The sequence below is a fragment of the Heptranchias perlo genome, chromosome 23, assembly GCF_035084215.1.
Source record: "Heptranchias perlo isolate sHepPer1 chromosome 23, sHepPer1.hap1, whole genome shotgun sequence".
NCBI lineage: Eukaryota > Metazoa > Chordata > Chondrichthyes > Hexanchiformes > Hexanchidae > Heptranchias > Heptranchias perlo.
Genome location: NC_090347.1, coordinates 46,025,054 through 46,038,709, shown reverse-complemented (window position 1 = coordinate 46,038,709; position 13,656 = coordinate 46,025,054). Strand labels below are relative to the sequence as shown.

The window sequence follows — 13,656 nt, the reverse complement described above, 5'->3', positions numbered from 1 at the left end:
TTACCACATTCTTACCTTGGGGTTCATCCTCTCAAAGATCTCTTCTTCAATGAACGAAGCTCCGATAGGAGACTGGGATCGCTGTGGGGTGCGGACTCCAGCTATAACCTCATCCAGTAGGTGCTTAATTATGGCCATCTTCTCCCTCTTCTCAAGTTCTTGCTGAAGTGGAGGAAACACACTGTTAAATGGGAAATAGTTCGACAACAATTCTTAAGGATGGGAATACTCGCCCATCTCGAGCTCTCTAACAGGTCTGGCATTATGAACCAGAAGTTGTCAATACAAGTGTGGAATGCACTTCTTTTTTCAGCAAAAAAAAAGAAACACGCCAACACTTTCAAAAGAATGAATCCTCCAAGTGGCTCAGACAAAGTTATGCAACAATGGCAAGCACTTCCTGGCTCTGATGCAATTTTCAAGTCAAACCTGATCGTACCCATGGTGTATGTTAATTCCAATCTCAGAAGCGGTTCCCCTACTGCACTAATGCGACAATTGTATATTTTATCTAACGCATTTTGTAGGTCACGAGCTGGTTCTCAGATTCAACTGCCATCACCCCCCAAATTGTCTGCAAATTTGGCCAGTTTGCATTGAATCCAAGTTACTAATGTAAATTGGAATTAATCAGGACCCCAACAGTGTTCCCTGGCACATTCTATTCAGTGTTTCCTTCACCTCGGGCAACTCCTTATCCAAAGTCAGGTTTTACCCTGAAATCCCACTGCTTTCAGTTTCAGGAGCAGCCTTTTGTAAGGAACTTTCTCAACGGCCTTCTGGAAATCTAAGTACACCGCGTCATATGGATTTCTATAGCCCTTGTGACTGCTATGCACCAGGTTAGCAGCGTACAAGTAATCCTCTAATGTACTCCTAACAATTAGTCCTGTGATTTTACTTGGTATAAGAGAGAGAGAGAGAGAGAGATCTGTTGTTTCATGAGTCTGTTTCTTCACTTTTTTTTTTAATTAGCTTGTTTCAAACCTAGAGAGTGGGGCCTCTATAGCATTGACTGACTCTCTCATAATGGCCAACAGGAACACAAATCTCATCCTTTGTCTCTCTCAGTACCTCATGATAAGACTGTACAACTATAGAAGTTTACAGCACAGAAGGAGGCTATTCGACCCATGGGGGTTGATTTTAGGATGGCCGAGCGGGGGCGAGGGGGCTCGTAAAATCTGGGAATCCCGGAGCGGGTCCGGAGCCCGGCTCCAATCCGCCCACTTCCGGGTTCCCCAATGAAGCGTTCGGGTGCGCGCACAGCTCCCGCATGCGGGACTCCCACCGGCAATCAAAGCCGGCGGGATGACAATTTAAATACTTACTTACCTAGTTGAGGTACTTGAAAGACCTCATTGACAGGAGATTTTAACAGAGGTGCAATTTTCATCAATCCTCAGCGTGTTTCCCGTGCTGTGGGAAACACTCCCTGTTGGAGCAGACGTGTTTCAGTCAGCAGCCAGTGGGAGAAGCAAAGGATTATTTGACAGTTGGGGGGAATACCTCATTTATTGCGCAGGGCACTCTTGTCACTTCAGACAAAGTTTTGGCTGCAACACCTTTGTCTTTCCATTCAAAATTATTAATTTATACCCTAAATTCTGGTGTGCAAACAGATTTACCTACTTCGCGGACCCCCTCAAACTCACACCGTCAGGATGGGGGGGTGCCATGGCTGCATTCATCACTTTATCCGAGGACGAGCAACATCACCAGCCTCGCCAGGCACGCCGTCCACCTCCGCCACGTGGAGCTCCACAACACAGTGCTGCGCCACAGGCACAAAACAGTTGTGCAACTACACATACACCCACTGTAGGGTGACCCAAAGGGTGGCATCAAGTGTGGGTGTTCATTTAGAACCTCATGAAAGGGACTTATTGCACAAGCCAGTCAAGAATAGCAAAGACGTGGCAGTAGTGGTGACAATATAATATTTAATGTGAGTTGAACCAAAATCAAATATAAATAAAAAACATGACAAACCGTCAAACGCCCTTGTGCATCCCCTTTGTGCTCACGAAACCTTTGTCTTATGCTTCCTACTACTCATACGTGATGCATCCCCTATGGCTGCAGCAGAGGTAGTGGCAGATTGGGTGAGGGTGACCGTGAAAGAGATGCATCAGAAGATTGGGTTGAGTGGTAGTGGTGGGATGAGTACTGGGGAGGTGAGTAAGTGCAGGTAAGTTGAGGATGAGGTTTGAGTGGGTGTGAGGAGTGATGTGATAGAGTAGTGTTGGCAGTGCTGAAGGAGTTGTGGGGTGGGGGCGGTGATGTGGAAGACGGAGTGTAGGAGAATGAGTAAGTGTGCTCACTTTGGCTGACCGAGTTAGGTCATTGAAGCGCTTCTTGCACTGTATCCAGGTGTGTGATATGTTGCTGGTCTTGCTGACCTCCTCTGCCACCTCGAGCCAGGCCTTCTTGGTGGCAGAGGCAGGCTACTTCCTCTCGTCCGCCTCCTCCTCCTCACCCCATCCAGTAAGAGCTGGAGTGAGGCATCATTAAACCTGGGAGCAGCCTTTCCCCCTGGGCTGCTCCATGCTGTAATTTTGACTGTTTGCTGCAGGGGCAGCATCGGAGGACTGCCCCTTTAAATAGGGCTTCTCCAGCTGACAGCCTGTGATGCGGGTGCGCAGTCCACCCACTGCGCAGGTTTCGGACGGCAAACCCGGAAGCCAAGGTAAGTGACTTCAATTTACTCGCGATCCCATGGGGAACCCACAGATTTCACTGGGCGGGTTACCCACGCGCCCAGTCGACCCCCCGCTGTCAACCCGCCTCCCTGGTAATATCGGGGCCCTGGTGTCTGTGCTGCTCTTTGCTAGAGCAATCCCAAACTATCCCACTGTTCTGCTCTCTCGGCATAAAGAAATTTCTCCTTATTTTTCTCCTCACTCACTTAGTGATAATTTTAAATTAATGACCCCTCATCACTGACTCCACAATCAGAGGAAATAGTTTTTACCTATTCACTATCAAAACCCTTCATAATTTTAAAAACCTCTATTAAGTCTCCTTTTACTGTTCTCTGCTCCAGTGGTAATAGTCCCAGTATCTCAAGTCTCTCCTCAGAATTATAGTTTCCCATCCCTGGCATCATCCTGGTGAGAGAAGGAGTTGTGGGGTGGGGGCGGTGATGTGGAAGACGGAGTGTAGGAGAATGAGTAAGTGTGCTCACTTTGGCTGACCTAGTTAGGTCATTAAGGCGCTTCCTGTACTGTATCCAGGTGCGGGATATGTTGCTGGTGCTGCTGACCTCCTCTGCCACCTCGAGCCAGACCTTCTTGGTGACAGAGGCAGGCCATTTACTCCTGTCCGCTGGGTAGAAGATCTCCCTCCTCCTCCTCACCCCATCCAGTAAGAGCTGGAGTGAGGCATCATTAAACCTGGGAGCAGCCTTTCCCCCTGGGCGACCTGATAGAGGTCTTCAAGATTTTGAAAGGGTTTGATAGGGTAGATGTAGAGAAGATGTTTCCACTTGTAGGGGAGACCAAAACTAGGGGCCATAAATATAAGATCGTCACTAATAAATCCAATAGGGAATTCAGGAGAAACGTCTTTATCCAGAAAGTGGAACTCGCTACCACAAGGAATAGTTGAGGCGAATTGCACAGGTCATTTAAGGGGAAGCTAGATAAGTACATGAGGAAGAAAGAAATAGAAGGATATGCTGATAGGGTTAGCTGAAGAGGGGTGGGAGAAGGCTCGTGTGGAACATGAACACTAACATACACCAGTTGGGCCTAATGGCCTGTTTCTGTGCTGTACATTCTATGTAATTCTATGTAATCTACACTGTACACTCTCTAGCTTCAAGTCCTTCCTTCACAACAACCACAACTTGCTTTTATATGGCACTTTTACCATGGTAAAATGACTGATGGCGCTCCACCATTGGCAGTTGTGCCTTTAGCTGCCTAGGCCCTAAGCTCTAGAATTCCTTCCCTAAACCTTTCCGCCTCTCTCACCTCCTTTATGACGCTCACTAAAACCTACCTCATTGTTTGATAAAGCTCTTCTGAAGCACTTTGGGACGTTTTACTACGTTAAAAGTGCTATATAAATGCAAGTTGTTGTTATTATTGTTGTTATCAGACAAAATTTGACACCAAGCCACATAAGGTGATATTAGGACAGGTGACCAAAAGCTTGGTCAAAGTGGTAGGTTTCAAGGAGCATTTTAAAGGAGGAGAGAGGTAGAGAGGCAAAGAGGTTTAGGGAAGGATTAGGGCCTAGGCAGCTGAAGGCACTGCTGCCAATGGTGGGGTGAAGGAAATTGGGATGCACAAGAGGCCAGAATTGCAGGACGCAGAGTTCTCAGAGGGTTATAAGGCTGGAGGAGGTTACAGACATTGGGAGGGGCGAGGCCACGTCCTTTCCAATGACAGTCGTGGTTCAGTTGGTAGCAATCTTACCTCCGAGTCAGAAAGTTGTGGGTTCAAGGCCCTTTAGCTAGATCAAGAACTTTAGCTTGTCTAGGATTTCCATCTCAACTTATGTTGTGGTTGTTGATCCAGCTTGGATCATCACTGATTATCTCTCTATCTCATATACCGGCACTATCCAATATTGTCCTGCTCAATATGATACAGTGCAAATATTTTAAACATCTACTTAAAACTGGGCCAAGTAATTCTTATTCAGAACTACCTTATAAAGTTCATTACATCTATTAACAGTTCAACATAGAACTATTGAAAAGATACAGCACAGAAGGGGGCCATTCGGCCCATCGTGACCACGCCGGCTCGAAGAACAACCAGGTGCCCATTCTAATCCCACCTTCCAGCACCTGCAGCTTACAGCACTTCAGGTGCAGGTCCAGATACTTTAAAAAGAGTTGAGGGTCCCTGCCTCTACCACCAATTCGGGCAGCGAATTCCATATACCCACCACCCTCTGGGTAAAAAAGATTTTCCTCATGTCCCCTCTAATCCTTCCACCAATCAGCTTAAATCTATGTCCTCTAGTTCTTGAATTCTCTGCTAGGGGAAGCAGGTACTTCCTGTCTACTCTATCTGGGCCCCTCATAATTTTGTACACCTCAATCAAGTCTCCCCTCAGCCTCCTCTGCTCCAAGGAAAACAACCCCAGTCTATCCAATCTCTCCTCGTAGCTGCAATTTTCAAGCCCTGGTAACATTCTTGTAAATCTTCTCTGCACTCTCTCCAGAGCAATTACATCCTTCCTGTAATGTGGTGACCAGAACTGCGCTCAATACTCCAGCTGCGGCCTAACCAGCATTTTATACAGTTCCATCATTACATCCCTGCTGTTGTATTCTATACCTCGGCTAATAACAGACAGCATTCTTCACAACCTTGTCTACCTGTACTGCCACCTTCAGGGACCTGTGCACATGCATTCCAAGGTCTCTCACTTCCTCTTCCCTTCTCAATATATTCCCGTTTACAGCGTATTCCCTTTTACTGTTTGCCCTCCCTAAGTGCATTACCTCACACTCCTCTGGGTTGAACTCCATTTGCCACTTTTCCGCCCACTCCACCAGCCCATCGATATCTTCTTGGAGTCTACAGCTATCCTCTTCACTATCAACTACACGGCCAATTTTTGTGTCGTCTGCAAATTTGCCAATCATGCCCCCTACATTCAAGTCCAAATCAATAATATTTACCACAAACAGCTAGGGACCCAACACTGAGCCTTGTGGCACATCACTGGAAACGGATTTCCATTCGCAAAGACTTTTACCCTTTGTTTCCTGTTACTGAGCCAATTTTGGATCCAATTCACCACATTTCCCTGTATCCCATGGGCTTTTACCTTTCTGACCAGTCTGCCATGTGGGACCTTGTCAGATGCCTTACTAAAATCCATGTAGACAACATCCACTGCACTACCCTCATCAATCCGCCTTGTCACTGCCTCAAAGAATTTAATCAGATTTGTAAGGCATGACCTTCCCTGAACAAATCCATGCTGACTATCCCTGATTAAACCATGCCTTTCCAAGTGACAGTTTATCCTATCCCTCAGTATTGATTCTAATAGTTTGCCCACCACCGAGGTAAGACTGACCGGCCCATAATTGTTCGGCCTTTCCCTCGTACCCTTTTTAAACAATGGTACTACGTTTGCAGTCTTCCAGTCCTCCGGTACCTCCCCTGTATCTAGTGAGGATTGGAAAATGATCCTCAGAGCATCTGCTATTTCCTCCCTGGCTTCCTTCAATAGCCTAGGAAACAATCCAGTCGGCCCTGGTGACTTATCAACTTTCAAGGATTCCAGTCCCTCTAGTGCTTCCTCTCTCGTTATGTTTACCTTATCCAATATTTCACACCTCTCCTCTTTAACTACTACGTCCGGAATGTCCCTTTCCTTTGTGAATACGGAGACAAAATATTCATTTAAAACCCTACCCACATCCTCTGCTTCTATATGCAAGTTATCCTTATCATCCCTGATAGGTCCCACCTTTTCCTTAGCTATCCTCTTGTTCTTAGTGTACTGATAAAACATCTTTGGGTTTTCTTTAATCTTACTAGCTAATATTTTTTCATGCCCTCTCTTTGCTTTCCTTTTTTACATCATCCCTGTACTTTCTATACTCCTCTAGGCTTTCTGCAGTATTTAGTTTTCTGTAACAGTCATAAGCTTTCTTTTTCTGCTTTATCTTGCCCCATGTATCGCAGTTAGGGCGAGAGATAGAGGCAGAGAGCAAGGATGGAAAACACTTAAACTGTGCTAGTCTTACAGCCTTTCACATCGTTTTCTTGTTTATTTAGCAAGACCTGGTTTGTGGAGCAACATAGTCTGAGAGAACACTTCGGTGATTCACGCTAAAACTGTGACTGCATTTCAAAAGTATTTCACCAGCTGTGAAGCTTTGGGATGTCCTGAGGTTGTGACAGGCACTATATAAATGCAAGTTCTTTCTTTCTTACTTAAAGTGCTATTGTACAGATACCACACAGCCACCATACAGCAGTAAATTCTCAACATGTGCTACTGACCTGTAGTTGTTGTCTTGCACTCTCATTCTTGTCTGCAAACAGAGTGACCCCCCACAGAGCGACCTGCAGGGACGATCCTCCCAGAAGCACTGGGTGAGTGCAAAACTCCCAGAAATCGGTGAAGATCCCAGCATTAGGTGACTTGAAGGTGAATGGAAAATTAACCGTCTCTCCAGGAAGAATGACCCCTGGGAAAAGAGAGTAACACACAGAAATAATCAGGAGTTGGATCTACAAGTTAAGACTCCAGTGACAAGGTAAAATCCCACTTAAAAGATGTAGTCGCTCCACTGGTCGGGTGGAGATAAGCAGTAGCCCGATATTGTGTTAAGTCACACAGACCAAAAGGGCGCTTCACCTAATTCCTGGGGATGTGTGCTGTCTTCACTGATCTCAGTTGGGGCTACAGCTGACCTCATTGCCTTTGGGCTATGGGTACAGGGGAGAGTTAGGGTTGCCGCCTCTGCTTGCTATCTAGTGAGTCCTGCAGGAGAGCGAGTGTGTGTATGAATGTCAGACGGTGAGAGGATCAGGACCAGTTGTGTAGTAAAACAGGCTGCCAACACTCGCGGTCTAAGACAATACATAGAATGTACAACACAGAAACAGGATATTCAGCCCAACCTGTCTAAGTCGGTGTTTATGCTCTACGCGACACTCCTCCCATCCCTCTTTATCTCACCTAATCAACATATCCTTCTATTCATTTCTCCCTTATGTGTTTATCTAGCTTCCCCTTAAATGCAACTATGCTATTCGCCTCAACTACTCCTTGTGCTAGTGAGTTCCACATTCTCACCACTGTCTGGGTAAAGAAGTTTCTCCAGAATTCCCCATTGGATTTATTAATGACTATCTTATGTTTATGGCCCCTGGTACTAGAGGACTCGCAACAGCTGTATCCCAACAAGAACCAGTGCCTTCAAATATCACATTCATTGGAGGCCCTCTGCCAACTCCTCCCTCAGACTGGGCCCTGCCACCTCTGCCCTTCCTGACTTTCACTAGACAGGCTGGCAACCAACACTCCTGCACCGAACCTTCCAGCCTGACTGCGCTCTCACTTGGGGTAGAAGACCATCCTTTAGCTTTTTAGAATGGCCAAGAGTTACCAAGAGAGAAGATTGAGGGGTGAGCTGATCGAGGTGTTTAAAATGTTAAAAAGAATTGATAGGGTAGATAGAGAAAAACTATTTCCCTCTGGTGGGGGAATCAAGAACAAGAGGACATAATCTTAAAATTAGAGCTAGGCCATTCAGAAGGGAATTCAGGAAGCAGATTTTCCACACAAAGGGTAGCAGAAATCTAGAATTGTCTCCCCAAAAGGCTGTGGTTGCTGGGTTAATTGGAGCTATCAAGACTGAGATCGCTAGATTTTTGTTGGGTAAAGGTACCAAGGGATATGGAACTACAACGGATAAATGGAGTTGAGATACAGATCAGTTATGATTTAATTGAATGGCACAGCAAGACCTACTCCTGTTCCTATGTTCCCAAGAGACGCAACCAAACGACAGCAGCAATAGCAGATTGATCAGACGTTCTTTGCAGCTGTCCTCACCTCCCCATCTAGGCACGTTCACATTCCAGCAGGGATCACTCGATTTGGATCAGGAGTGGCAACCCTGACTGATATCCCTCTCTTACCCAGGGTTGCTGATGTTAATTGCAGCACATGTAATGCCAGCGTGGCTGGGATCAGTTAACTCAGCACAGACTAGCGATTGAACCAGAGTTGATATGACTTAATGCCACACCAAGCAGTAACTGACAGAGTGAGCCAGCAGAGGAGCAGATATAAATTATTTGGAATCTTTGCTCTATCAAATCCTCAGGCACCCAATGCAAGAGTCAAACACTCCCAGGTCAGGTACATCACAAGTTAGATACAGAGTAAAGCTCCCTCTACACTGTCCCATCAAACACTCCCAGGGCAGGTACAGCATGGGTTAGAACATAAGAACATAAGAAATTGGAGCAGGAGTAGGCCAATCGGCCCCTCGAGCCTGCTCCGCCATTCAATAAGATCATGGCTGATCTGATCCCAACCACAAATCTAAAGAACACAAGAAGTCGGAGCAGGACCCGGCCACATAGCCCCTGGGCCCTCTCCGCCACCCACAGGGCATTGACCGATCCGAACTCAGCTTCATGTCCAATTTCCTGCCCGCTCCCCATAACCCCTAATTCCCTTTACTTCTAGGAAACTGTCTATTTCTGTTTTAAATTTATCTAATGATGTAGCTTCCACAGCTTCCTGGGGCAGCAAATTCCACAGACCTACCACCCTCTGAGTGAAGAAGTTTCTCCTCATCTCAGTTTTGAAAGAGCAGCCCAAAGATACAGAGTAAAGCTCCCTCTACACCATCCCATCAAACACTCCCAGGGCAGGTACAGCACGGGTTAGATACAGAGTAAAGCTCCCTCTACACTGTCCCATCAAACACTCCCAGGGCAGGTACAGCACAAGTTAGATACGTCACTCTGATCATGAATAATACAAACCTGAATTGGTGTTGAAGTAGAACCTTTGCATCCAAGAGTCAGTTGGGCTCCTCACACAGTGTTCCTGCTCGGGGAGGCGTTTCCACTTATAGTAGATGACTGTGGTCCCGTCATTTATCACTTCTAGACAGGAGATGACCCTGTCACCGGCCATCGCTTCGAACGTGAGCCGGACAATCATACCAATCTCATCCTTGGAGAAATTAGAAAAAACGAGGACAGCAAAACATATCAGTGTGCAAAATCGTGCATAATACAATCAGGTCTCACAATTACTGATCACAACAGCATGGCTCCTTCATCATGACCTCCCCTATTTGCTTTCCCCCTCCCCTGCTCCCGAAGGTGTTGCCTGTTGCTAAGATACCATTCCACAGATGCCAGGTGCCTTCTACTCCTTACCTAAGTAGCCATTCTTCATGTGCGAGCCAAGAGAGTGTCTGCAGGCTATTCTACCATGGGGGGAGGGCATCACAGCCGAATCCAACCCTGCTCTGAGCAAAAATCCACACAGTGCACTTTCCACCAGGTGTCACTGGATGGCAATCAGCAGCAGGAAACCTGGATGATTTACCACTCCCCAAATACCCCAGGTTCAATTTCCGGTCTGTGCTGAGTTAGCTGATCTCACCTGAGGCAGTAGTAGGGCTCCCCAAATGGCCTCAGTGCCCCTGGGCTGGAGAGGGGAAACATCAGATAAGGTTCTTGTTGCTGATTGCTATCCAGTGACCCCTGCTGGACCGTGAGTGTGTGTTAACGTCAGGCAAGGACGGGTTTGGGCTTGGCTGTGATGCCCCAAGAAGTTTAATAGCCTTCCAACAATCACTGTCTAGGAGTTTAGTATCGGTGGATGCTTTTCATGCAACTCCCTAACGACCTCTAGCTTCCCCCCTCCCCTCAGTGTGTAGTGGAATATCTTTCTGTTTGCTTGTTTCTTCTTTCCTCTTCCTCCCCTTTTTCCTGATTCTATTAAAATTCCATCTCTTCTTTCCATTTTTCAGATCTGAAGGGTCAATCTGTTATCTCCGCAGATGTTGACTGACCTGCTGTGTGATTCCAGATTTCCAGCGTTTGCAGTATTTTTTCTTTTGCTTTTTATTAGTTTTTGTTTAATACTTTGAAGTCTTTTCTCAATTACCAGCCAGAAATCTTCCAGAACTTAGGGGCCTGGAGTTTCTGCTAGGGGCGCAATTGACAAAATGTGCCCAGAATGTGCAGGACACTTGCTGAAGTGAAATTACGCTCAAGTTTCTGCGCAAATTCATTAGCATAATCTCCCATGAATCAGTGCAAACAAGCAGCATTATCGATTGTAATCGATTGGTGAGTGGAACAGGGCATTCTCCAGCATCACAAAGAGGAGTGGGATCGCCATGAAATTCGCTATTCTTCAACTGACTGATATGATGCTCTTGGTCTCACCTATAAATTAGCTTCAATTGACTGCTCTGATCTGCCCACGGTACATAAGACCTATGACCAGCAGTCAATTGAAGACATACAGGTGTGTCTTGCTCTGCTGTAATTAACTGAATTTAGACTAATTTAAACTGAAGTTAAAGTAATTACATCAGCAGCGGGAGAAACAGACCTGGGTTCGGGCTTCAACTGTCTGCAGGTACAGGTAATTAATGCTAGATTCATGTGACCACGGGTGATGTGCACCTGAGATGAACTCCGCTGAACGGGTGCAAGTGGTGGATACTCGCCATTCTGACCAGGAGTGTGGCCAGTTTTGTGAGCGGGGACTGCTTCAGGCAAAGGGACTTTGGAACCAGTGTAAAAAATCAAGGGTACTCGAGCGTAAAGTGGTTATGGCCACAATTCACTTACGTTTAAAATTCCGCGATCTTTAGTGCTATTTATTCGATTCCCAGGTGAACAATGTACGGAAACTCTAGGTCAGGTTAAATAAACGAGGCTGAGACTCTGCTTTGTGTGCCTAAGCCAAGTCCATACAGCTCACGGATCCCAGCTCCTGCGGCATCATCAAGAACGCTCCAAATGAAAAAACCGCCAGGATCTAACAGGATCAGTGGGCTTGCTCCCTATGTCTCTCCATCTTCCCTCAGGTGGTATTCCCCCTACTCTTCCACTATTAAAGCTGCTTCTGAGAAACTCAGTTTTACTCTTTCATTTCCTTCTTATCTTCATTCAACAACTCTCAACTCTCTATAAAGCTGAAGTCTGCTAAGACTTGAACACTGCCCCCATATCTGGAGTCTCTCCTGGCCCCTCTCTCACACGCCTAGCCAGCAGACAAGAAAAAGCTTGATAACTGATAGGTGATCTCTCGCTCACCTCCAGCCTCCAACTTCTCTTTCGAATGCAAACTTTTTATAATCTGTTTCGATTTTGTTGATAATATACTCTGGTCATTGCTTCTCTGAACTTTCACCTCTTGCTCTCTCTACGCTCTCCCATCAAACATTCCCAGGGCAGGTACAGCATGGGTTAGTAAAACATCCCTAAACTGCCCCAATAATATGCCTCAGCCCTGACCTAGAGCACACCCTACTGCTCCTGTGCACTGGATTGATCAAATCATTTCACATACTGCATACTTCATCCTATTAGTCTAGGCTGGGTTTGAAACAAGGTCCCAGAGGTAAAAGGGGCAAACTAAAATGTCTAACCTACTACAGCACCCAGCTTCCTCACCAATTAACAGAGTTGATGAGCTGCACCAACTGTAACTGTTGTACCTTATGGGAGGTGGTGTTGTTCAGCCAACGGGCCGGCTGTCCGCAGAACATAATGGATGGACCAATGATTGGTTCCTCAATCACATCAGGATATTCCTCCAGTGGTTCACTAGAAAAGTGATCAAGGTATCTAAAACCAAGACTAACACGTGACCAACCATATCAACATCAGCCAATGATAAACCACATCACCATCACCATCACCCAATGATCAATCACAATCACATCATCATCATCCAATGATCAATCACATCATCATCACCCAATGATCAATCACATCATTATCATCCAAAGGTCAATCACATCATCATCATCATCATCATCCAATGATCAATCACATCATCATCATCCAATGATCAAAAACATCATCACCCAATGATCAATCACATCATCATCATCATCCAATGATCAATCTCATCATCATCATCATCATCCAGTGATCAATCACATCATCATCATCCAATGATCAATCATATCATCATCATCAATAAGACCATAAGAGATGGGAGCAGGAGTAGGCCATTCGGCCCCTCGAGCCTGCTCCGCCATTCAATGAAATCACGGCTGATCTGATTTTTACCTCAACTCCACTTTCCCGCCCTTTCCCCATATCCTTTGACTCCCTTGCTGATCAAAAATTTGTCTAACTCAGCCTTGAATGTATTCAATGACTCAGCCTCCACAGCTTTTTAGGGTAAAGAATTCCAAAGATTCACAACCCTCTGGGAGAAGAAATTCCTCCTCATTTCCGTCTTAAACGGGCGACCCCTTATTCTGAGACTATGCCCCCTAGTTTTAGATTCCCCCATGAGGGGTAACGCCCTCTCAGCATCTACCCTATCGAGTCCCCTCACAATCTTGTATGTTTCAATAAGATCTCCTCTCATTCTTCTAAACTCCAGTGAGTATAGACCCAACTTGTTCAATCTTTCCTCATAAGACAACCCTTCCATACCCGCAATCAGCCTAGGGCACCTTCTCTGAACTGCCTCCAATGCAAGTATATCCTTCCTTAAATAAGGGCACCAGAACTGTATGCAGTACTCCAGGTGTGGTCTCACCAGCACCCTGTACAGTTGTAGCATGACTTCCCTGCTTTTATATTCCATCCCCCGAGAAATAAAGGCCAATATTCCGTTTGCCTTCCGGATTACCTGCTGCACCTGTATGTTGACTTTTTGTGTTTCATGTACAAGGACATCCAGATCCCTCTGTACCGCAGCATTTTGTAGTATTTCTCCATTCAAATAACATTTTGCTTTTTTATTTTTCCTCCCAAAGTGGATGACTTCACATTTTCCCACATTATATTCCATCTCCCAAATTTTTGCCCATTCGCTTAACCTGTCAATATCCCTTTGCAGACACTTTGTGTCCTCATCGCAACTTGCTTTTCTACCTATCTTTGTGTCATCAGCAAATTTGGCCACAAGACACTCTGTTCCTTCATCCAAGTCATTGAT

The 13,656-nt window shown here is 45.9% G+C and overlaps 1 protein-coding gene across 2 annotated transcripts in view; it reads right to left on the bottom strand.

The window, feature by feature from the left end:
- Window positions 1-13,656, bottom strand: part of mycbpap (mycbp associated protein) — an 84,273-nt gene that overhangs the window by 24,551 nt on the left and 46,066 nt on the right. For both annotated transcript variants that reach the window (XM_068004425.1, XM_068004426.1), the window contains exons 10-13: window positions 12,194-12,302; window positions 9,489-9,681; window positions 6,984-7,171; window positions 16-162 (exon numbers count right to left, since the gene is read on the bottom strand). In XM_068004425.1, coding sequence (XP_067860526.1) covers window positions 16-162; window positions 6,984-7,171; window positions 9,489-9,681; window positions 12,194-12,302 — 637 coding nt within the window. The remainder of the gene's footprint in view (window positions 1-15; window positions 163-6,983; window positions 7,172-9,488; window positions 9,682-12,193; window positions 12,303-13,656) is intronic.